Source organism: Oncorhynchus mykiss, chromosome 8 (assembly GCF_013265735.2).
Source record: "Oncorhynchus mykiss isolate Arlee chromosome 8, USDA_OmykA_1.1, whole genome shotgun sequence".
Classification (NCBI taxonomy): Eukaryota; Metazoa; Chordata; class Actinopteri; order Salmoniformes; family Salmonidae; genus Oncorhynchus; species Oncorhynchus mykiss.
In genome coordinates, this window is record NC_048572.1 from 72,347,020 (window position 1) to 72,371,032 (window position 24,013).

A 24,013-nucleotide genomic window follows, 5' to 3' on the forward strand; every position below is an offset into this window, starting at 1 on the left:
GGGTCAATAAGCCTGAATGACTTGATAAATAAACCTGCTCCCGTCAGTCGTTCTCTGGAGGCACACTGAGACAAATACTGCAATATAGCATGTCTCTCATGTGCAATGTTATTTTACTGTTGTTTTACTATCTTAATTTGTCTCTTCATTTTGTCTCTTCTTGTCTCTTCATTTTATTTAAGCACTTTGGAATGCATCCTCTGTAAGAAATGTGCTATGACAAACACCGCTATAGCAGGTATAGTGTACTACTGTACTTTTACAGCTATAACTACAATAGTACTGCTAAAATACTACCATCATCACAACCTCTCCTACTTTTACAATTGCCACTATCAAATCTCCTTCCACTACCACAGAATAATGATCATAAACTACTATAGTTTGAAGGCGTGTGTTAATGCATGCATGTGGCTGTGCGTGTCTACAGCGTTTGGATGAATGGGGTCTGAGTGGTCACATTTATGTGGATGTTATTTGGAGCAGAAAATCCATGTGCAATTATGACATGCCAATCCCTTTAAATTGATCTATGAAATCGCAGGGAGGTTAACTTAATTTTCATTGGTAATTAGTTGTTTATATGTACAGTACCAGTCAAAAGTTTGGACACACCTACTCTTTCATGGGTTTTTCTTTATTATTTTTTACAATTTTCTACATGGAATGCATTTCAATTAACAGGTGTGCGTGCGTTGTTAAAAGTTAATTTGTGAAATTTCTTCCTTCTTAATGCGTTTGAGCCAATCAGTTGTGTTGTGACAAGGTAGGGGTGGTATACAGAAGATAGCCCTATTTGGTAAAAGACCAAGGCCATATTATGGCAAGAACAGCTCAAATAAGTAAAGACAAATGACCTTCATAAAGATATAAAGGTCAGTAAATCCAGAAATGATAGTTTCTTCAAGTGCAGTCACAAAAATAATCAAGCGCTATGATGAAACTGGCTTCCATGAGGAACACCACAGGAAAGGAAGACCCAGAGTTACCTCTGCTGCAGAGGACAAGTTCATTAGAGTTAACTGCACATCAGAAATTGCAGCCCAAGTAAATGCTTCACAGAGTTCAAGTAACAGACACATCTCAACATCAACTGTTCAGAGACTGTGTGAATCAGGCCTTCGAATTGCTGCAAAGAAACCATTACTAAAGGACACCAATAAGAAGAAGAGACTTGCTTGGGCCAAGAAACACGAGCAATGGACATTAAACTGGTGGAAATCTGTCCTTTGGTCTGATGAGTATGCCATCAAATCAAATTGTATTAGGCACATGCGCCAAATACAACAGGTGTAGTAGACCTTACAGTAAAATGCTTACTTATGAGCCCCTAACCAACAATGCAGTTTTAAAAAAAATTCTGTATAAGAAAAATAAATAAAAGTAACAAGTAATTAAATAGCAGCAGTAAAATAACAATAGCGAGACTATATACAGGGGGGTACCGGTACAGAGTCAATGTGCGGGACCACCGGTTCATATAGGTCATATGTACATGTGGGTAGAGTTATTAAAGTGACTATGCATAGATGATAACAACAGAGAGTAGCAGCGGTGTAAAAGAGGGGGGAGGGGCAAAACAAATAGTCTGAGTAGCCATTTGATTAGATGTTCAGGAGTCTTATGATTTGGGGGTAGAAGCTGTTTAGGAGCCTCTTGGACCTAGACTTGGCGCTCCGGTACCGCTTGCCATGCTTCCCATCTGGTTTGCGCTCAGTGGGACTGTAATTTTTTTTCAACAGGACAATGACCCAAAACACACCTCCAGGCTGTGTAAGGGCTATTTGACCAAGGATAGTGATGGAGTGCTGCATCAGATGATCTGGCCTCCACAAACACCCAACCTCAACCCAATTGAGATGGTTTGGGATGAGTTGGAACATAGAGTGAAGGAAAAGCAGCCAACAAGTGCTCAGCATATGTGGGAAGTCCTGATGGACTGATGGAAAAGCATTCCTCATGAATCTGGTTGAGGAATGCCAAGTGTGTACAAAGCTGTCATCAAGACAAAGGGTGGCTACTTTGAAGAATCTCAAATGTAAATTATATTTTTATTTGTTTAACACTTTTTTGGGTACTACATGATTCCATATGCATTATTTCATCGTTTTGATGTCTTCACTATCATTCTACAATGTAGAAAATAGTAAAAATAAAGAAAAACCCTTGAATGAGTAGGTGTGTCCAAACTTTTGACTGGTACTGTATATATATTTATACATTTATACATTGTAGCCGGAATTATCATGTTCGCTTTTGATGGAGACACGTAGTTGAGGCCCCTTTGCTCCACTGATTCAATGAGGTCAAGGACACAGGTCATATTCGTGTAGTGCAGTTTGTGAGAGTTATGTCAGATTATGATGACTAAGTAAAGTATATATTTCATTAAAAAGATACCTAGCTACTCTACATGCAGTTATGACATTTATCATTAGCTACATTTACGACTGGTGAAATGCGACTGAAAATAGTCACAGTGCACTTGAGGGAAATATTACAAGTTGATGGAGGAGGACCCAGTAGCATCTGGCCCTATAGCCTTGGGGGCACATCAGATCCACAATCCACCTTTGATGCGCCTGTCAAGCAACAGGAGCAGTTATTTTCAAAACAAGTCTTTATTGGCTTGAATAAGAGATACAGCTAATTGTTGAGTGTTGAGGGGTCTGGGCATAGGCAGCCTATTCTGCTCCACTTCACTCAGTCCAACCACAGTCAGAATAATATAAAATCCAATCCACAATCATATTATATAACCTACCACTTCCTTAGGCCATTGTAAGATAATCCCAATGGGTCTAACATTGCATGTAAGGCTAGCATGCCACACTGGCGGTAAAGCCAGCATCCTTCATCAGTCAAATATTTATTCTATTCAGTCATTTTAATGGCAGTCTGCGGTTAGAGATGGCAAGCCTTTATCAAGCCTTTATTGGATCCAAAATATCCTAATCCAAATCAGATATTGGTATAATGAAATAGAATGAATACAATGTACAACTTGCAATCCCTTCTCCTCATTGTCTCCTCAGTGAATACTGTTTATTGAATAAGTATGAATATGTCTGGAAATTCTGGACAAGATTGCAGGTAGCAGACAGTACAAACCAGAGAGAGTTGAATAGAATATTTATTTCAAATCTGAAGGTTGATTTTATCACATGTACTTTTATAAATGCATATCGATCATACACCGTACAACATTTACTGTAGAAACACAGTTTTTCTTCTTTCCACAAAAACACACTTTTCTGTTTTTCTAAAAGGCAACGTTGGTGTTTCAACATACAGCCAAAATTCCTGTACATTTATAAGTTATTAAATCGAGAATACATCAGAGAATGGTGAAGCTGTACAAAATATGAAAAATAAATGATTTGGTCAGAGAAAGTGCACTGACAACAAGTAAACATATTCAGGTAAACGTGTCTGTTATCTTTGGTGAATTTGTCATTTTGAATAAACTATTCATTATATATTCATAAAATAATATAAAAATTGCAACAAAAAAATCTCCATTTTCATGTTTCAATCAAAGAAGAATGTTGGGGGTGATTTCGCTTGGTGAGTTTTAACTTTCATAGGAGTATTGTAATATGTACTGTATGTGCAGAATTGTAATGAATTCAATAGACTAAAAACATAATGGAAAGTACAATTTAAGCTGCACAAGAAGAGATTGTGAGATGATGAAGTATAATGTTATTAAAATATTCATACCTTTCTATGATTGCTTTGGATGGTCCTAGGTATTCATGTAACCTGAATGCTCTGAATGTTCTTAATGAATTACTTTCACTCCAATAGTATAATAGAAAAAAACATATTTACGTCATAACATTTGTACAATTACTAATTACAATATACAACAAACTTTAAAAGAGTTTATGTACATTACAACGAAACATTTTGGTTATACATGTTTTATCGCACTCTTTGATGATATATTCTTATTTTTAGACCTTCTCAAACTAGAACCCCTAAATCTGAGTAAAACTTCTCCAAAATAAACATTCAACTTGGAGGCACCTCCCAAACATAAATAACAAAATGATGTTCAACCAACAGTGTTTAGTGGTTTAGGACCAGAAAATAGCAAAATATTGACCGTTATTTACGTATTTATATAGATCTCGGGACTGTTTGCTTGAATACTTTGATTCAAGAGATTTCTTGTGCATATGGACTTAGTCACAATTATGAAAATATACATTTTGTATGAAAATATCACAGAGAACTGCTACATAGACAACTGTTCCAGAAAATTAGGCCTAGAGCAATCAAGGGATGTAAACTCTAATGGTCATGACAGGTCAATCATGTTCACAGCAATTATCAAACGATACCTTCCCCTACAAGCAATTTTAGACCATTTGTCAAGTAATTTTAATTAACTTTGTACAACATAAATGTGGTTAGAGTACAATTTCAATTGCAAGAGAATGTGTAAAGCAATAATTACTTCTGATGTAGTCACAGCCATATCTAAGCCCTTTTCACAACAGCAAACCTCAACAGATGTGATATTGTTTTATTGGAGCGGTCTTCCTTACTACTCCAAACATAACAAAAATAATGAGAAAGATTGTTGCCATAATCATTATCTTCATGGCAACTAGTCAGGTAACAAGCATGTATCATTGATACCAAAGAAGTTTGCTTTTGAACCCAAATCAGAGAAATACCTCCACACCAGATTAGTGAGTTTGTCCCCAACATGCCATCTATTTACACAATTTCTACAATTCCAAATCCCAAGTTAATTCCATGGGTGCATGAGTTCTACTGTTCTATTTCCCAGAACTGCTTACTGAAGCTTGAATAACCAGGCTTGCCTAAGTGCCTGGAACTTGTATGGCACTGCAATGGGCCTGGAGGGAGAGGTGGATAACACCCATGCAGGTCAGATGGTCGGTCAGTCACTACCGGGGCAGGTCTTGGCATGTTGACCTGAGCAGGGCAAAGCATTAAGGAAGCCAAATGGAACTCTAACTCATCAGGCTCTATCTCTCTCTGGCTCCTGGACACAACAGCTTAGCATTGACAATGATTAAGTGCAGCACATTGGGATTTGAAAGAGAGAAAATAATTCAATAATTTTAATACATTAAAATGATTTAATGTACTGTACCTTAAAATGTATCTTGACTTGGGACAGCTGTGGCATTATGCGGACTGAAATAAGGGTCTGCGACACTAAAATAGTGTTTGTGTTTAGTTTTTGAAATAAGTGTCATATAAATGTATCTGAATCACAGTCCCATCTCCATTATTTGCATTAGATAATGGATATAATCTGAACTCGAACCCAGTGAAAGATAGCTTTGATTTATTTAGAGTAGCCTTAGGGTTTTTTATACAGAAGTGAGAAAAACACATCATTGACGTTATGCTGTTCAAAAGAGTTTGAGAGTGATTGGCAAGGAACAATCTGAAAATAAATTAGCCTTAAGACATTTATACAAATGAAAAGCTCTTAGGGTGACATTTTGACAACTCATAAAAGTAGTGCTGATGACAAACCAAAGAGTATCACTTCCTTATTTAACAGTATAATTATTACATCTTTCTAATCTCATCTCAAACTTGGTGTGCAACAGACACAGAATGCAATTGCATCCCGTGCCTGCACTGTTAAAGCACAATCCTGCTTAAATTATCTCTGCCCTCTCATAGATATCAAATAATGAAGGGTTATGGATATAAATACCACTAGTACAGTACAGTGCTGGGAGTGATTAGGGTCTCTTTTGACACTAACACTGATTTTGTTTTGCCTCATCAGCATCCAGCACGGGGCCTTGAAAGGTCAACCTTCCTGACCTATTAAAATATAACCTGATGTACTATAGTATGATAACAGCTCTTGATGCAATGGCAGTACAACTTAGACTCTGCAATTACTTCACAATGTTCATTTGGAGAGGCAACCTTGCCCATCTGTTTTGAATGGTCCTGACTTCTGTGTTACGTCCTAGGACGTCATGTTACGGTATTATAATCTGGAAATCCTAATGGTCTCTTTCTCAAAGTGCTCTGTCTCTGTCTTTATGCAGAAGGGAAAATAAATAAAGCAAATGGACAACATTTATGGAGAGATGCCTTAAGACAAGTGTCTTCCCTAGAAAAGGGACGTTTCCAAAGGCGACCTTTGAACTTGGTGATCTAGGTCAAACAGCTGTTGTCTGTTTTATACTGTGGAAGCTGATCCTGGTGGGTGACGTGGGGATGGACATGGCACGTGCCACACGCACTCTCAGGGCATGGTTGTCCTGCCAACGATGCCATCTTTTCCTGGCGGCTGAGCGCACCTGGAAGATTACAATGAAATACTGTATTAGTGGTGGGCAGCCAGTGTTTATTTGTCCTTCCTACAGTATACTACATCTATCCCCACACAAAGCATCTAGGACACACAATATGTAGGACACAGGAAATCCCTTTAACTTAAATTGACATTTGAATAACCGCCAAGAAAAAATCTTTACAAAACAGTACAGAACAATAAATGTCAGATACATGAGGATTCACGTCAAATCGTTTCCAAGGTAGCCACTGTAGACTTCAAACAATTTGTATTTGTTTTGTGTGTATACCAATAACAGCTTCTTAAAGGAAGTGGAGAACAACAGTAGCAGCAGCAGCAGGAGGGAGTCACATTTTTCCAGATTACAGAATGACTCATGACCTTTTTTATGGCACTTAATGACTTTCAACAATCATGCATCACTAAAGTAAGGGGGAAATATGGGGGAAATAGGTCTAGAAAAATAAAGAGCATCTACAGTAATGTATGTTCAAACATAGCCTGCAGGGTAAGGATGGCGTTCCATGATAGAGGTGAAATAAGGGTCTCAGGACTAGAAGGCTACTGCCTCTCAGACCTTTACATAGCGATCTGACACACGGCAATGCCCACACATGATAAGATCATTGTTGACTCACTTCGCCATTTAGAAAGCAGTAGAATACTGAAACAAAGAACCCCTGGAAAGCAAGACAGGACACTGTTAGAATGTATAGTACATAATGTATTTACAATCTGTTTTCATTGAGCTATCTTTATAAATTAACTAAAATAAGGATGCACAGTATTGGACAATATCAGCTATTGGTCAGATATTTTATAGTGTTTAATCTGAGTCCAGATAATCTGACTTCCACTCAAGGTATGCTAGCAATAGGCATTTGTTTCAGAATTAAAATTTGATTAATGTAAACAAAATGCTGCTTTCTGAGAAGTGGAAGATTACATTTTCTTCCCAATTGAGTTAATTTTACAAAGTGCATAGAAATAACAACAAAGTAATTGAATGATTCACAAACTTGTTTACCTTTCCCATTTCAATTATACAGTATACAGAGCAATAATAGGAATATTAAATCAGGATTGAACAACCTCTCATAACATTTGTATAAGAATAGTCTAAAACTGTTATAAAATGGACCCTTATCCTATCCTATACACATCCCTTCACTCAGCACCATTAACAAAGTACCTTCTCCACACCCCCTCAGCCTTGCATTGTGGAGGGAAGATTTTCACTGAAAATACCCACTGTGCACAACTCACGCCCACATACATGTCTCTACAAACATTCTCCTGACAGCTCAGAACACTTAAAGCAGCCAGGGCCAGGTTCACAAAGCCTTACAATAGTAGCCTACAAATAGTCCTTCTTCCACAGGCTATAAAACCTATAACACCTTCAATTAACAGTATATTAAAGCTACAAAGATAATGACACAGATTTATAAAGGTTCAGGGTTTTTGTGTTCTTGGGAAAAGAGGGGCACAACTTGGAAAATAACAGACTCCATGATCTTACCTGAAATGATTGTAGAAATGAATTGAAATAAATAAAAACTATTTGCGAGATGTCGTCCTCTCCGGGATTAACAAAAAATAGCATGTAGGTGATCCCCAGCAGAGGCAGTAACACTAACGTCGCTTTGACTGCTTTTCTGTGAAGGAAATAACAGAAAAACATCAGTACTCCCATTTGCTGTACAATAGTTACAAAAGTAACTGGGGAAAGTGGTTGCTTGTTTCAATGTACGTCAATACAAAAAAGCATTGAAAGACCCAAAAAGTTTCCTTTCTATCTATTTTTGTAGATTGCTTGCTTTTAATCATTACCACAATCTGTTTACAAAAGACCCCAAATAATGAATGTCAGAGATACACATTCTGAGTAAGTATGATTAGAACCCCATCCCACAAGACTACTGACATTGTTGACAATGTTGCCCAAGGCTTGCCTCCAGCAGGTTGAGGAGGGAATGGAGCTTATTTCTTAGGGTTTTGCGGTAGATATTACATAACAAAAAGCACTTATCAAAATAAAGCTGAATTAAATTATGCAAGGATTGTTCTACCATTCTAGATGAAAGAACCGCATTGAGAAGAAATACATTTAAAAGTGAAAAGCCGTGGTGTCAACAACTTGATACCAGAACAAAAGTCGGACATTATAAGCCCATTTGAGTATCTGGTTGCAAATGGCGTTATTCATTTTATCAAAATATGATGGGATTTCAGCTAATCTACCTAAGCAGTGAAGCAGTTGATGGCCCAGGTTACACCTCAAATAGCACATTACATATTGTATCTAAGGATATAAATCCACTGGGAACCCAATGACAGCAATGTCAGCATAGGAGTAAAATAAGCCATACCCTTTTCTTTAGGACAGAGGTCTGCAGATGTTGCTGGGATTTGAGATTTCCCCCTTTTAGCTCTCAAATAATCCACCATGAAAAAGAGCTTAAATGTGAATTTGAGGACGATGCAAGTTGTTCTATGAATATGATATGCAAGGTTATTAGACACTGTGCAACATCAGCACTTAATTTCTATTGAAAATGTGTGTGATTGTGTGTGTGTGTGTGTGTGTGTGTGTGTGTGTGTGTGTGTGTGTGTGTGTGTGTGTGTGTGTGTGTGTGTGTGTGTGTGTGTGTGTGTGGCCATATTTTCATAGGAATGTTATGTAATGGTGTGTGCAAGTTAAGTACATATTGAAGGGCTTCATCCATAATAAAGCAGATGACTGTTTCATCACTTTGTTGAGTAGAAGGGAGTTTAAATGCTCCGTCAATTTCTCCATAAAATGTGAATGTTGAGCAGTCTCGCATCACAATATATACAATGTATTACGAGTAAGGAGGAAGAGCACATTAGGATAAAGCTTATTTTACAGACCACCTATAGAGCAAACAAACAGTGAGTGGACATTCCAATGTTAACTATGAATTAGAGTAGCCATTGGTACACCATATATAGAAAATTATGTGGACACCACTTCAAATTTGTGGAAGTGGAAACATCTAGGAGCCACGAAGTGGTAGGCCACACAAGCTGACAGAACAAGACCGCTGAGTGTAGTGTGCAAAAGTCGTCTGTCCTCGGTTGCAACACTCACTAAATCAAATCAAATCAGTTTATTTGTTACGTGCGCCGAATACAACAGTGAAAACGGAGTTCCAAACTGTCTCTAGAAGCAATGTCAGCACAAGAACTGTTCGTCGGAAGCTTCATTGAAACGTGTTTTCATGACCGAGCAGCTGCACACAAGCCTGAGATCACCAATGCACAATGCCAAGCATCGGCTGGAGTGGTGTAAAGCTCGTCACCATTGGACTCTGGAGCAGTGGAAATGCATTCTCTGGAGTGAGGAATTACGCTTCACCAACTGGCAGCTGGCAGACGGATCTGGGTTTGGCGGATGCTAGGAGAATGCTACCTGCCCGAATGCATAGTGCCAAGTTTGGTGGAGGAAGAATAATGGTCTAGGGCTGTTTTTCATGGTTCGGGCTAGGACCCTTATTTCCAGTGAAGGGAAATCTTAAAGCTACAGCATACAATGACATTCTAGACGATTCTGTGGTTCCAACCTTGTGGCAACAGTTTAGGGAAGGCCCTTTCCTGTTTCAGAATGACAATACCCCTGTGAACAAAGCGAGGTCCATACAGAAATGGTTTGTCGAAATCGGCGTGAAAGAACTTGACTGGCCTGCACCGAGCCCTGACCTCAGCCCCATCGAACACCTTTGGGATGAATTGGAATGTCGACTGCAAGCCAGGCCTAATAGCCCAACATCAGTGCCTGATCTCACAATGCTCTTGTGGCTGAATGGAAGCAAGTCCCCGCAGCAACGTTCCAACATATAGTGGAAAGCCTTCCCAGAAGAGTGGAGGCTGTTGTAGCAGCAAAGGGGGGACCAACTCCATATTAATGCCCATGATTTTGGAATGAGATGTTTGACGAACAGACTTTTGGTCATGTAGTGTACTTCCTGTAAGTGATTGGATTAGGTTGTGTTTTTATCCTCCCCTGACGGTCTTCAATGCACCAGCATCAGAGGGAAAAACAAAATGGAACCTAGACAAGTAGGTTATGTGGTGATAATATTCTTGGAAAAAACAGTCCACTCTCTACCATTCAGTCACATATCATGTCTGTCAAAATTATAGGAAATTCTGTTCCTTTTAGCAAAATTTCACTTCTGGATGGCTTGAAATTTGCAGTGGTGTAAATTACTTAAGTACTACTTAAGTAGTTTTTTTTGGGTATCTGTACATTACTTTACTATTCATATATCCAGCTTTTACTTTCCCTTCACTACATTCCTAAAGAAAATAATGTACTTTTTACTCCATACATTTTCCCTGACACCCAAAAGTACTCGTTACATTTTGAATGCTTAGCAGGACAGGAAAATGGTCCAATTCACGCACTTACCAAGAGAACATCCCTGATCATCAAATCCAAGCAAATTACATTTGATTTGTCAAATGCACCGAATACAACAGGTTACCTTACAGTGAAATGCTTGCTTACAAGCCCTTAATCAACAATGCAGTTTTTAGAAAATAAGTAAAAGATAAGAATAACAAATCATTAAAGAGCAGCGTCCGACAAGCGTCGGAGCCAGTGTAGTGTGATTCGATCTTAGTCCTGTATTGACGCTTTGCCTTTTTGATGGTTCGTCGGAGAGCAGAGCGGGATTTCTTATAAGCTTCCGGGTTAGAGTCTCGCTCCTTGAAAGCGGCAGCTCTACCCATTAGCTCAGTGCTAATGTTGCCTGTAATCCATGGCTTCTGGTTGAGGTATGTATGTACAGTCACTGTGGGGACGACGTCCTCGATGCACTTATTGATAAATCCAGTGACTTATGTGGTGTATTCCTCAATGTCATCAGAAGAATCCCGGAACATATTCCAGTCTGTGCTAGCAAAACAGTCCTGTAGTTTAGCATCTGCTTCATCTGACCACTTTTTTATAGACCGAGTCACTGGCGCTTCCTGCTTTCATTTTCGCTTGTAGGCAGGAATCAGGAGGATAGAATTATGTTCAGATTTGCCAAATGGAGGGCGAGGGAGAGATTTGTATGAGTCTATGTGTGTGGAGTAAAGGTGGTGTAGATGTTTTCCCTCTGGTTGCACATTTAACATGCTGATAGAAATTAGGTAAAATGGATTTAAGTTTCCCTGCATTAAAGTCCCCGGCCACTAGGAGTGCCGCCTCTGGATGAACGTTTTCCTGTTTGCTTATGCCGGTATACAGCTCATTGAGTACGGTTTTAGTGCTAGCATTGGTCTGTGGTAGTCTGTAGACAGCTACAACAATTACAGATGAAAACTCTAGGTAGATAGCGTGGTCTACAGCTTATCATGAGATACTCATGATTAGCTCATCGAGCAAAAAGAGTTAGATATCGTGAACCAGCTGTTGTTTACATATAGGCCCCCGCCCAATGTCTTACCAGAGACTGCTGCTCTATCCTGCCGATAGAGTGTATAACCCGCCAGCTGTATGTTCTTAATATCGCTGTTCAGCCACGACTCCGTGAAACATAAGATATTACCGTTTTGAATGTCCCGTTAGTAGGATATACGTGCTTTCAGTTCGTCCCATTGACATCCCTACTGCCTCTGAACTGGCGGACTCACTAAACATAAACGCTTGTAAACTATGTTTGTGTGTTGTTGTGTAGCCCTGGCTATCCGTAAAAAAAAATAAAACAAGAAAATTGTGCAGTCTGGTTTGCTAAATATAAGCAATTTGAAATAATTTATACTTTTGCTTTTGATACTTAAGTATGTTTTTGCAATTACATTTACTTTTGATACTTAAGTATATTTAAAACCAAATAGTTTTAGACTTTTACTCAAGTAGTATTTTACTGGTTGACTCACTTTTACTTGAGTCATTTTCCATTAAGGTATCTTTACTTTTACTTAAGTATGCAGAATCTCATCTAAATCTTTTATCAAAGATAGGAAATGGGGGTCAAGTAAAGGTGGCATAATATGGCATGAGATATTCCAAATAACAACCCCACGGGAGAAGTGACTCACCTGTACTGTACGGTTTCTGATGTGGTAGAAGCTCTCAGCTTGGTCATGAGAATTCTTACTATGTTGAAGAGGAAAACGAAGTTTATCTAGCAGAGAATACAGATGGAAAACTTTAATTATGAATTCATTATGTAGAACATGATGTTTTAGTAATGAAAAAACAACAACTGAGGAACTGAAATGTGTTGTTGCATTAGAGCAGCTTATTTAAAAAAAAATCTTTAATTTAACCTTTATTTAACTAGGCAAGTCAGTTAAGAACAAATTCATATTTACAAGGATGGCCTATCCCGGCCAAACATGGGCCAATTGTGCGCCACTCTATGGGACTCCCAATCACAGCCAGATGTGAGGCAGCCTGGATTTGAACCAGGGACTGCAGTGACTTGTTACTTACCAAAAGAACAAGGATGACCGGCCCTTGATAAATGTAGTCAATATACTTTCCAGGTTCTTTCCCAAACCAGCATCTGTTGACAAACATTAAATAAATGGCTTTGCTTTCAAAATGTAGCATATTAACCATTTGTATCAATCTAACCTGAGTGTACAAAACGTTAGGAACACCTTCCTAATATTGAGTTGCACCCCCCTTTGTCCTCAGAACAGCCCCAATTCGTTGAGGCATTGACTTGACAAGGTGTCAAAAGCATTCCACAAGGCTGCTGGCCCATGTTGACTCCAATGCCTCCCACAGTTGTGTCAAATTGGCTGGATGCCTTTTGGGTGGTGGACCATTCTTGATACACACGGGAAACTGTTGACCATGAAAAACCCAGCAGCGTTGAAGTTCTTGAGACACTCAAATCGGTGTGCCTGGCACCTACTACAATACCCTGTTCAAAGACACATCTTTTGTCTTGTCCATTCACCCTCTGAATGGCACACATACACAATCCATGTCTCAATTGTCTCAAGGCTTAAATATGCTTATTTAACCTGTCTCCTCCCCTTCATATACACAATCTAGAGCCATAATCATTATGCTTAATTCTGCATATCTAAGCATAACTCTTGAGCTGTCTGGTGCTAAAATCTGGGTACAAGATTGAAAGGAATGTGAGTCTTATTCAGTACATATAGTAATTGCTTGCTTTTCTAAAGTCTACTAACCTTGCCAGCAGGCAAGCTGGCTACGATAGTTAGACAAGCTAGCTATCTAACTTGATTGATAACCTGAAATGGCTTCTTGGTGGCTAGTTATGAGGTTGGGAGATTGGGAACCTATCTAGGCTAGCTAAAGCCAACTTCATAAAATTGCTAGGTGGCTTGTAGTATTATAGAAACATTATTTTATATACTTATGTATAAAAGCATTCTTCCTCTCTCTCACGCACATTTACTTTGTCACATGGAACTCTGACCAATCAGCTCGGCTTTAAATGTGGCTAGGTTACTCGTGGGCATGGTTTTGCACCAAGTTTGGCTTGGATAAAAATGACGTGCCCATGTGCCCCCTTTGGCCATGACGCCTCTGTTCCAGAGTACCCAAGTCAGAAAATGCTACTATGAATGAAAGTAAATTTAATCTGAATGAATTGGAGAGTGAATGTTGACTCTTCATTTTCCGAGAAGTACCTTTATAATAGCAGCATAGACCTCAAAGTCAAAACTATAAAACAGGACCTCTAACTAATGAACTGACATCTGACTTTCTTGTATTAAAAAGGACAGAAATAACCATTTCAAATACACTTATCTATCAAATAACTTTAGATAATATGAATTATCCTCTTGTAAATGCTACAGCAAATGCCTCTGTGACACCTACAATACAGTAAATTGCTGAATCACCATGAATCAGTATTAGTAGTTTCCCCACCATACATAAAGGATTTAAATAAATCTCGTTAGGGTTAGGGGGCAGTATTCGGAAGTTTGGATGACTGAGGTGCCCAAAGTAAACTACCTGCTACTCAGGCCCAGAAGCTAGAATATGCACATGGTAGTGTTGGATAGAAAACACTCTAAAGTTTCTAAAACTGTTAAAATTATGTCTGTGAGTATAACAGAACTGATTTGGCAGGTGGAAACCCGAGGACACATTTTTTTCTGTTGACCTGTCAGCCAATTCAAAGGTTAAGCTATTGAAAACAAAGACTTCCGCCTCCCAAATTGCAGTTCCTATGGTTTCCACTAGAAGTCAACAGTCTTTTTACATGGTTTCAAGCTTGTATTCTGAAAAACCAACGAGGAATAGTTGTTTATCCTCAGGAAGTCCAAAGGCAAAACTTGTGTCATTGCGCACGTGACCGAGGGAGCAAGCTGAGTTCTTTACCTTTCCAATTGAAAATAGTTCACTCCGTATGAAATATTATCATTTATTTAGATATTAGACTACCTAATAATGAATAGGAAATGTCGTTTGATTTGTTTGGAGGCACTAAACGGACTATTTGAGATATAAAGAAGGAATTTATTGAACAAAACAACCATCCATTGTGTTCCTGGGACTCTTGTGATTGCGATCAGAGGAAGATCTTCAAAGGTAAGTGACTTATTTTGTCGCTATTTGGGATTTTGTGACGCCTGTGATTGTTAGGATAATATGCTGTTGTGGGGCGCTGACCTCAGATAATTGAATGATGTGCTTTCGCCGTAAAGGCTTTTTGAAATCCGATGAGACGTTTAGATTGCCAAGATTCTAAGCTAAAGAATCATGTATGACACTTGTATTATCATGAATATTTAATATTGGGTTTATTTTTATATTTGGCGCTCTGCAATTTCAGGGGATGTTGTCGAGGTGGGTTGCTAGCGGAACACCTACGCCAGAAAGGCGTAATTACTACACTGTACCACAAAGGATATAAGACATCATTCAAAAAGAGGAACCTTGTGGTCCAATTCTTAAAAAAAAAAAAAACTTTGTTAATAATTGTTTTGAGTTCCATCTGCCGTGAACTGTTTTTGCTAACAATAGTTTTGGCCATGGTGTGATTTTGAATAGTGTTACCAATACTGTTACCAAAAACCAGAAAGTCGTAATTACTACACTGTACCACAAAGGATATAAGACATCATCATTCTGAAACGTGATACGTATAGGTTTCTATGCACTCCATCAAAGGTCATCAAATACAACAAAATGTCTACAACACAAACTACTTACTATAAAATGCTTGAGATTCCACTGTTGTTGTTAATTAGAAATGTGCACTTACTGTTCATTTTCATTGTAAAGCTTCCCAATGGCCCAAGCAACAATTATAGGACATGGAATGCCTGAAAGAAAGATATATATTTTTAACTTATTGGCAATAAACATCACATCTAAAAGTATTGAAGACTACAACGTCTGAGTGATAGTGTTAATATCATTAGGGAGTAGGGACATGCTCTAAATTAGAATCAGGCTGCTGTGTTTAGCAGCTATTACAGAGATTAAATCAAGGGAATCCATTGAGGCCAGTTGGATCCGTCCAGTTCTACTTTGATCTGGCTTAAGAACTTCTTATCTTCTTGGTCTCTAGTGTTGGACAAATGAAGTTAAAGCTATTCCACTTTTTACATTCAGCGGTTAAAGAAAAATAAAAAAGATGCCAGAAATGAATCTTAAGTTGATCTCAGATCGATTGTCTGGGGCCAAGTTAACCTCCCCTTTCATGTAAGAAAGTCATGGCCATCATGCTTTTAGGGATTGTGGATTATTTTGTTTATTTATTAAACTGTGAGTTCCAGACCCGTTCCAGACTCGTTGCTTAGGGGGTCCGGGGTCTTCCCTGGGATAATTTATATGTAGGACGGAGAAGCTCAGTTCTGGGGACTTTTTAAAAGGACATTCTACTCAAAATTCATGATAAAAAAAAGTATGCTGAAACCATCTAATATATAATTTCCACCTCCAGAAATGGGCCCAATAACATATTGGTAAAATGTATGTAAAAATTATTTGTAGCCAATGCATATCATCAGATGTGTTATTAGCAATAAGCATTATGTCCTATAGCCCAACTGCTGCAGCATAGGGGCATTTTTTTGTTTCTATTACAAAGTATGTCATTGTCCCTTTAAGATGTCATTTCCCCTTTAAGAGCTCTATTGTGCAGCTGGACCTGAACCATGCTTGAAACTCAGTTGTAAAACTGCATTTGTAAAATGATGTCACACGCGCAATTGAAGGAGTAAAGAAATAAATGTGGTAGCGATGGAAAACTGGGATCCCCCTCTTTTTTAGCAAAATACGTTTGCCAAAACTGCTTTCAAAAGTGTTTCCCCGTAATTCCATTAAGAATTGTTGTGCGTTGACTGCTTGTCAGAATACATGTTTTCCTCATATGTCTTTCCCAACTTGAATGCGCCCCTGAGAGGACAAGAATGTCTTGCTCCCAGGCAGACTAAATACATTTTTTGCCCGCTTTGAGGACAATACAGTGCCACTGACATGGCCTGCAACCAAAATATGCGGACTCTCCTTCACTGCAGCCGACGTGAGTAAAACGTTTAAACGTGTTAACCCTCGCAAGGCTGCAGGCCCAGACGGCATCCCCAGCCGCGTCCTCAGAGCATGCGCAGACCAGCTGACTGGTGTGTTTACGGACATATTCAATCAATCCTTATCAAAGTCTGCTGTTCCCACATGCTTCAAGATGGCCACCATTGTTCCTGTTCCCAAGAAAGCTAAGGTAACTGCGCTAAACGACTACCGCCCCATAGCACTCACTTCCGTCATCATGAAGTGCTTTGAGAGACTAGTCAAGGACCATATCACCTCCACCCTACCTGACACCCTACACCCACTCCAATTTGCTTACCGCCCAAATAGGTCCACAGACGATGCAATCTCAACCACACTGCACACTGCCCTAACCCATCTGGACAAGAGGAATACCTATGTGAGAATGCTGTTCATCGACTACAGCTCAGCATTTAACACCATAGTACCCTCCAAACTCGTCATCAAGCTCGAGACCCTGGGTCTCGACCCCGCCTTGTGCAACTGGGTACTGGACTTCCTGACGGGCCGCCCCCAGGTGGTGAGGGTAGGTAACAACATATCCACCCCGCTGATCCTCAACACTGGGGCCCCACAAGGGTGCGTTCTGAGCCCTCTCCTGTACTCCCTGTTCACCCACGACTGCGTGGCCATGCACGCCTCCAACTCAATCATCAAGTTTGCGGACGACACTACAGTGGTAGGCTTGATTACCAACAACGACGAGACGACCTACAGGGAGGAGGTGAGGGCCGTCGGAGTGTGGTGTCAGGAAAATAACCTCACACTCAACGTCAACAAAACTAAGGAGATGATTGTGGACTTCAGGAAACAGCAGAGGGAGCACCCCCCTATCCACATCGATGGGACAGTAGTGGAGAGGGTAGTAAGTTTTAAGTTCCTCGGCGTACACATCACAGACAAACTGAATTGGTCCACCCACACAGACAGCATTGTGAAGAAGGCGCAGCAGCGCCTCTTCAACCTCAGGAGGCTGAAGAAATTCGGCTTGTCACCAAAAGCACTCACAAACTTCTACAGATGCACAATCGAGAGCATCCTGTCAGGCTGACAACTGCTCCACTCACAACCGTAAGGCTCTCCAGAGGGTAGTGAGGTCTGCACAACGTATCACCGGGGACAAACTACCTGCCCTCCAGGACACCTACACCACACGATGTCACAGAAAGGCCATAAAGATCATCAAGGACAACAACCACCCGAGCCACTGCCTGTTCACGCCGCTATCATCCAGAAGGCGAGGTCAGTACAGGTGCATCAAAGCAGGGACCGGGAGACTGAAAAACAGCTTCTATCTCAAGGCCAACAGACTGTTAAACACCCACCACTAACATTGAGTGGCTGCTGCCAACACACTGACTCAACTCCAGCCACTTTAATAATGGGAATTGATGGAAATTGAGGTAAAATATATCACTAGCCACTTTAAATAATGCTACTTAATATAATGTTTACATAACCTACATTACTCATCAAATACAGTATGTATATGTATATACTGTACTCTATATCATCTACTGCATCTTTATGTAATACATGTATCACTAGCCACTTTAAACTATGCCACTTTGTTTACATACCCTACATTACCCATCTCATTTGTATATACTGTACTCGATACCATCTACTGCATCTTGCATATGCCGTTCTGTACCATCACTCATTCATATATCTTTATGTACATATTCTTTATCCCTTTACACTTGTGTGTATAAGGTAGTAATTTTGGAATTGTTAGGTTAGATTACTCGTTGGCTATTACTGCATTGTCGGAACTAGAAGCACAAGCATTTCGCTACACTTGCATTAACATCTGCTAACCATGTGTATGTGACAAATACATTTAATTTGATTTGGATTTGATTTGATTTACTCTTGCATAGAACACACAACAAAAAGATGACTAGGTACATGGGTCAACTATTCTACTATGGAGTTGTCTGATTCAGTTTTAATAACAACATTACATGACAAAAATAGTAGCACTGGAAAGTTACCTGAGTGATAAAGTATAGGCTTTGAATTAGGTTGCCAGCAGCTATAGTAGGCTACACAGCTGTTTGAGTTTAGCACTGAGATGGTACCCATTTTAGACTATTTAATTCCCTTCATCTGAACATCAGTGTCAGCAACAATAATGCATGTCAGTTCAGGCACACAAGTATTTGAGAATATATTTAATAGAACAGACATGCTTCTGTCTATGTTAGGCTACGTCATCTTACATTTACCAGACACACTTATGCAGAGCAATTTACAGGAGCAATTAGGGTTAAGTGCCTTGCTCAAGGGCACATCAACAGATGTTTCACCTAGACGTCTCAGGGATTCAAACCAGCGCTACTGGCCCAACGCTCTTAGTTGCTAGGCTACCTGCTGCCCTTCAAATATTGTCCCAAGGGTGTTGGTAGTCATCATTTAAGTAACCTAATTTATATTCCTCTAACTCCACTGAATGCCTCTGTTAATCCAAGCAATGTCATTTTGAATTCCCTAAAGTGAGTGTGGAAGAGGTGAACAAATTATTTTCTATCAACAATGACAAGCCACCTGGGTCTGACAACTTGGATGGAAAATTACTGAGGATGATAGCGGACTATATTGCCACTGTTATTTGCCATCTCTTCAATCTAAGCCTACAGTAAAGTGTGTGCCCTCAGGCTTGGAGGGAAGCAAAAGTAATTCCGCTACCCAAGAATAGAAAAGCAACATTTACTGGCTCAGACAGCCAACCAATCAGCCTGCTACCAACCCTTAGTACACTTTTGGAAAACATTGTGTTTGACCAGATACAATACTATTTCACAGTAAATTAATTAACAACTGACTTTCAGCATTCTTATAAGGAGGTGCACTAAACATGTACATCACTTCCACAAATGACTGATGATTGGTTGAAAGAAATGACAATAAGAAGCTTGTGGGAGCTGTTTTGTTAGACTGCAATGCAGCTTTTGACATGATCAATAATAATCTGCTGCTGGAAAAACATATGTGTTATGACTTTACATCCCCTGTTATATTGTGGATTGAGAGTTACCTGTCTAACAGTACACGGCAGGTGTTCTTTAAGGAAGCCTCCAACAGAATACAGGTAGAGTCAGGTATTCCCCAGGGCAGTTGTCTAGGCCCCTTGCTTTTTCCATCTTTACTAATGACCTGTCACTGGCACTGAATAAAGCCAGTGTATCTATGTATACACATCAGCTATCACAGTAAGTGATAGCAAAGTACTGCAGTTAGTTTTAGAATGTGTGGCAAATAATAAGCTAGTGCCATTTTTTTAACTAAAAGCATTGTATTTGGAATAAACCATTCACTAAGCCCTATACCTCAACAAAATATTGTACTGAATAATATGGAAATTGAGCAAGTTGAGGAGATTTATAACCCATGATTGTAAACTGTCATAGTCAAAACATATTGACGCAATGGTAGCTAAGATGGGGAGAAGTCTGTCCATAATAAATTCTCCCATTTCACCCGTTCCTCCACATACTGCACTGGCTTCCAGTCAAATCTCGCTTCCACTACAAGACCATGGTACATGTCTATGAAGCAGCAAGAGGAACTGCCCCTTTCTACCTTCAGACTATGCTACACCCCAACCAGAGTACTACGTTCTACCACCTTTGGCCCTCCCACCCCCTAATTAATTGCTGTTTATTTTGTCATGTGCCTTAATGTGTCTGGACCCCAGGAAGAGTAGCTAATGGGGATCCACAATAAATACAAATACCTGTCTCCACCCATCTCCAGGTGTCACCCGTTTTCCCCATTAGTCCATGGGTATTTATTGCAGTATTCCCTGTTTGTCTGTTGCCAGTTTGTATTGTCTTGTTCTTATCACTCTTTTGCTAGTCCTCCTGGGTTTTGACCCTTGCCTGCCTTGACTCTGAAACCGCCTGCCTGACCATACTGCCTGCGCTGACCTCAAGCCTGCCTGCCACTCTGTACCTCCTGGACTGACCTTGTTTATGATCTTTTGCCTGTCCACTGCCATTCTCTTGCCTGCCCCTTGGATTATAATAAATATCAGAGACTTGAACCATCTGCCTCCCGTGTCTGCATCTGGGTCTCGCCCTGTGCCCTTATAATACCTAGACAACGCATAGTTGTTCTAATCTAGAAAAAGAGAAGAAAGTCTATGTTAAATTAACCCACATGCCAGACATACTGATTAGAAATTATGATTCACAAGAGTAAGAACCAAGTCTTGTCACGGTAATGCCTGAAATGAGAGATCATAATTCAATGTTGCAAATACTGTAAGATTCCACTTCAAAGCTGAGACCTGCGCATGAAAACCACTTGATCATCAGTGGAACTGTGGCAGACTGAGTAAATTACTGAAGGGTTTTCTCAAGGACATCCCAATAAAACAAACATAAAACCTGATTACAATCTTAACTTTTAACATATATATAGACAAATGATCCACTACTGTGCAAGGTTTTCACTTCTTACAGAATAAATGTGCATAGCAAAGACATAACTGTTCAGATAGACTGCTAGATCAATTGAAAAATGTTGTTAAATGTAAATGTATAAAATTAATTCTGACCGTCATCCCACTCCTGACACCAACACATCCCACTGCTGAAACGAAACAACTCCACAACACCTCCACTACACGTAGCTGAATTGAGTGAACACACTTTAGTTAATTACATTTTGGGGCCAATATGAGATTTCTAATAACTATACTGGATGTATTTACTATACCCTGGCCTTTACCCTAGCCTACAATAAGTACAAAGAGCTATTTGGGATGATTCACTTAAATGTGAGCTATATACATATCCATTCAGATCAATGTTTTTATTCCAGTGCATATAAAGTCCTACACTACTGTACATGTTACATAAAGAAAACGGCAAGATGGCTCAGCAGTGAGCTCAGCTCAGCCGAATGACTCAAGGCTACTCGTGTCATTTCAGGTGCCTCTCCATGGTGTGAGTCAGCTTCTAACATAAGTGCTAGTCTCTCCTGACTGCAATGTGCTTTCACTAACACTTCAGCTCTAGGTGAGCCTGGGTCATTTATGTGGTGATGACTGGATGCATCTGCTGCCCGTCCCATCAAGTACTTGCTCAATCACAGGCCTGAAATGATGCACAACCAACTCTGATTTACCCACAATCCAATAGCATATGGTCTTTTCTTGAAAATACATGCTTTTGGTTTCATCTCACAAGGTGCTTTGAGAGAAATGGAATGGGGTTTTGTTTTGCTAATCAGCTATATTTAACTACATTGTCTACATACGTATACTCAAGCATTCTGTAGCATTCACCCTTTGTGACAGAGGTGAATTAATAAAATCACTGGTCTCTTCTATGTAATATGTGGGGATTTACCTCTTACAGCTACAGTAAAATGATATTCCTATTTCTAGAAACAATTTGTTTTAACCAGACTGTCACATTGGCTCATGGAGGTGACAATATGATTTTTGAAAAGAGGGTAAACATAATAACTGCCATTTCATGTTTCATATTTAGGCGGTGTTAATTCTGCCTTATGCAGTTTTATGATAGAAGCCAGTCACTTGTCATAGTCTGACATAGTAAATTGGTACTCAAACACTTGCTGATGCTGAACATTATTAATTAGAATGCACTTACACCAGCCAATGAACAAGAAGACCCATTTCTTTAGCTTGTCTGTTGAATAAGTCATCACAATGGCTGTGTGAAGGTAGCATCCTTCAACAAACATCCAGAAAAAATTGGTCACCACAAAATAGTTATATATAGTCGTTATAAGACGACACCAAGGCTGTAGAAAGATAGGAAAACGATCGTAGTTAGTTATTAGTGCAATAAAAATCTTAACAGTCATGTGAATTGTAAATAATCATTTTTAACGACAGTTACCTCATTGCTCTCATGTATATTGTGATCAATCAACTGAAGTAGGAACCACATAACGTTCCTCAAAATGAAGGTTGTTATCAGGTTCCAGTGGATTATGTTTCGAAGGCATCTTATGCTCCTAGAGAAGGAAATAAAGAAAACAATGTTTTAGTCTACATACCTAAAGTTACAAAATTCCAGTCAAAAACATATTCCTATAGTAGGCGACAAGTATACATTTAAACACATTTTACTCTTGGGTGCAATTTACTTGATAATTTTTTTAAATTTTTTTTTAAAAGTGTTATATTAACAAGCATCAAGACACTTAAAAGACATTAAGCGAGTTAGCCTAATAGGAGGGCAGTCCTGCAGTTCACATACATTTCAGTCATTATTTTGTAAGAGGTCACATGTTCTGCAGATACATTTAGAAGGGTACTATTTCTGTACTTGCCTTAAGCATAAGAAGAGAATGAAGGCTATGACAAGAGCTCCCACAGAAATACAGTGGCCGAGGTAGTTGATGATCAGAGCAATCTTATAGTGCATTGGGTATTTCCTCTGTGGAGAGAATATCACAAGATCTACTTCAAAATCTCGCTAGACACAAAATGTTAAACTAAAAATAAAGGGGTTATATACACATTGACAGAGACATACATTTGCAATGCACAATTCACCTTCAAAAGATATTGATAATACATACAAATGGAAATGTGAAACATTCTGATGATAAATTACATACTTTAGCTGACTGGATTAGTAAGAATAAATAAACTGTTATTATATAGTAAATGTGCCATGAATATGCCCTAATCAGACAAGTAAGGTAAGTATGCCACAACTAATTCTGCACTATTTGTGAAAATCTTTCCGTATTTGTGACATTAGTAAAGCAGCAAACATAAATATCATCATTTTGAATGTCCTAAAGTATGCATGAAAATAATCCACTAATCATGTTACACAATCATTCCAAATGTCACACCCTGGCCTTAGTTATCTTTGTTTTCTTTATTATTTTGTTTAGGTCAGGGTGTGACATGGGGGATTTATGTGTTTTGTCTGGTCAGGGTTTTTTGTATGTTTATGGGGCTGTTTCCTTTCTAGGTAGTTTGTAGGTCTATGGTTCCTAGATTGGTTCTCAATTAGAGGCAGGTGTCTTTCGTTGTCTCTGATTGGGAACCATATTTAGGCAGCCATATTCTGTGGGTACTTTGTGGGTGGTTGTCTTCTGTCTTTGTGTCATTGCACCAGATAGGACTGTTTCGGTTTTCACATTTGTTGTTTTGTATTGTGTAGTGTTCTCGTGTATGGTCTTTATTAAACATG

At 39.2% G+C, this 24,013-nt stretch overlaps 1 protein-coding gene across 2 annotated transcripts in view; it reads right to left on the reverse strand.

Moving 5' to 3' along the window:
• Window positions 1-3,115: 3,115 nt before the first annotated feature.
• LOC110530497 (corticotropin-releasing factor receptor 2) overlaps window positions 3,116-24,013 on the reverse strand; it is a 66,391-nt gene continuing 45,493 nt past the window's right edge. For both annotated transcript variants that reach the window (XM_021613636.2, XM_021613637.2), the window contains 9 exons: window positions 23,136-23,242; window positions 22,700-22,817; window positions 22,448-22,601; window positions 15,529-15,589; window positions 12,762-12,834; window positions 12,365-12,450; window positions 7,833-7,968; window positions 6,949-6,990; window positions 3,116-6,314 (listed from right to left, as the gene is read on the reverse strand). In XM_021613636.2, the coding sequence (XP_021469311.1) occupies window positions 6,174-6,314; window positions 6,949-6,990; window positions 7,833-7,968; window positions 12,365-12,450; window positions 12,762-12,834; window positions 15,529-15,589; window positions 22,448-22,601; window positions 22,700-22,817; window positions 23,136-23,242 (918 nt within the window). In that variant the 3' untranslated portion in view covers window positions 3,116-6,173. The remainder of the gene's footprint in view (window positions 6,315-6,948; window positions 6,991-7,832; window positions 7,969-12,364; window positions 12,451-12,761; window positions 12,835-15,528; window positions 15,590-22,447; window positions 22,602-22,699; window positions 22,818-23,135; window positions 23,243-24,013) is intronic.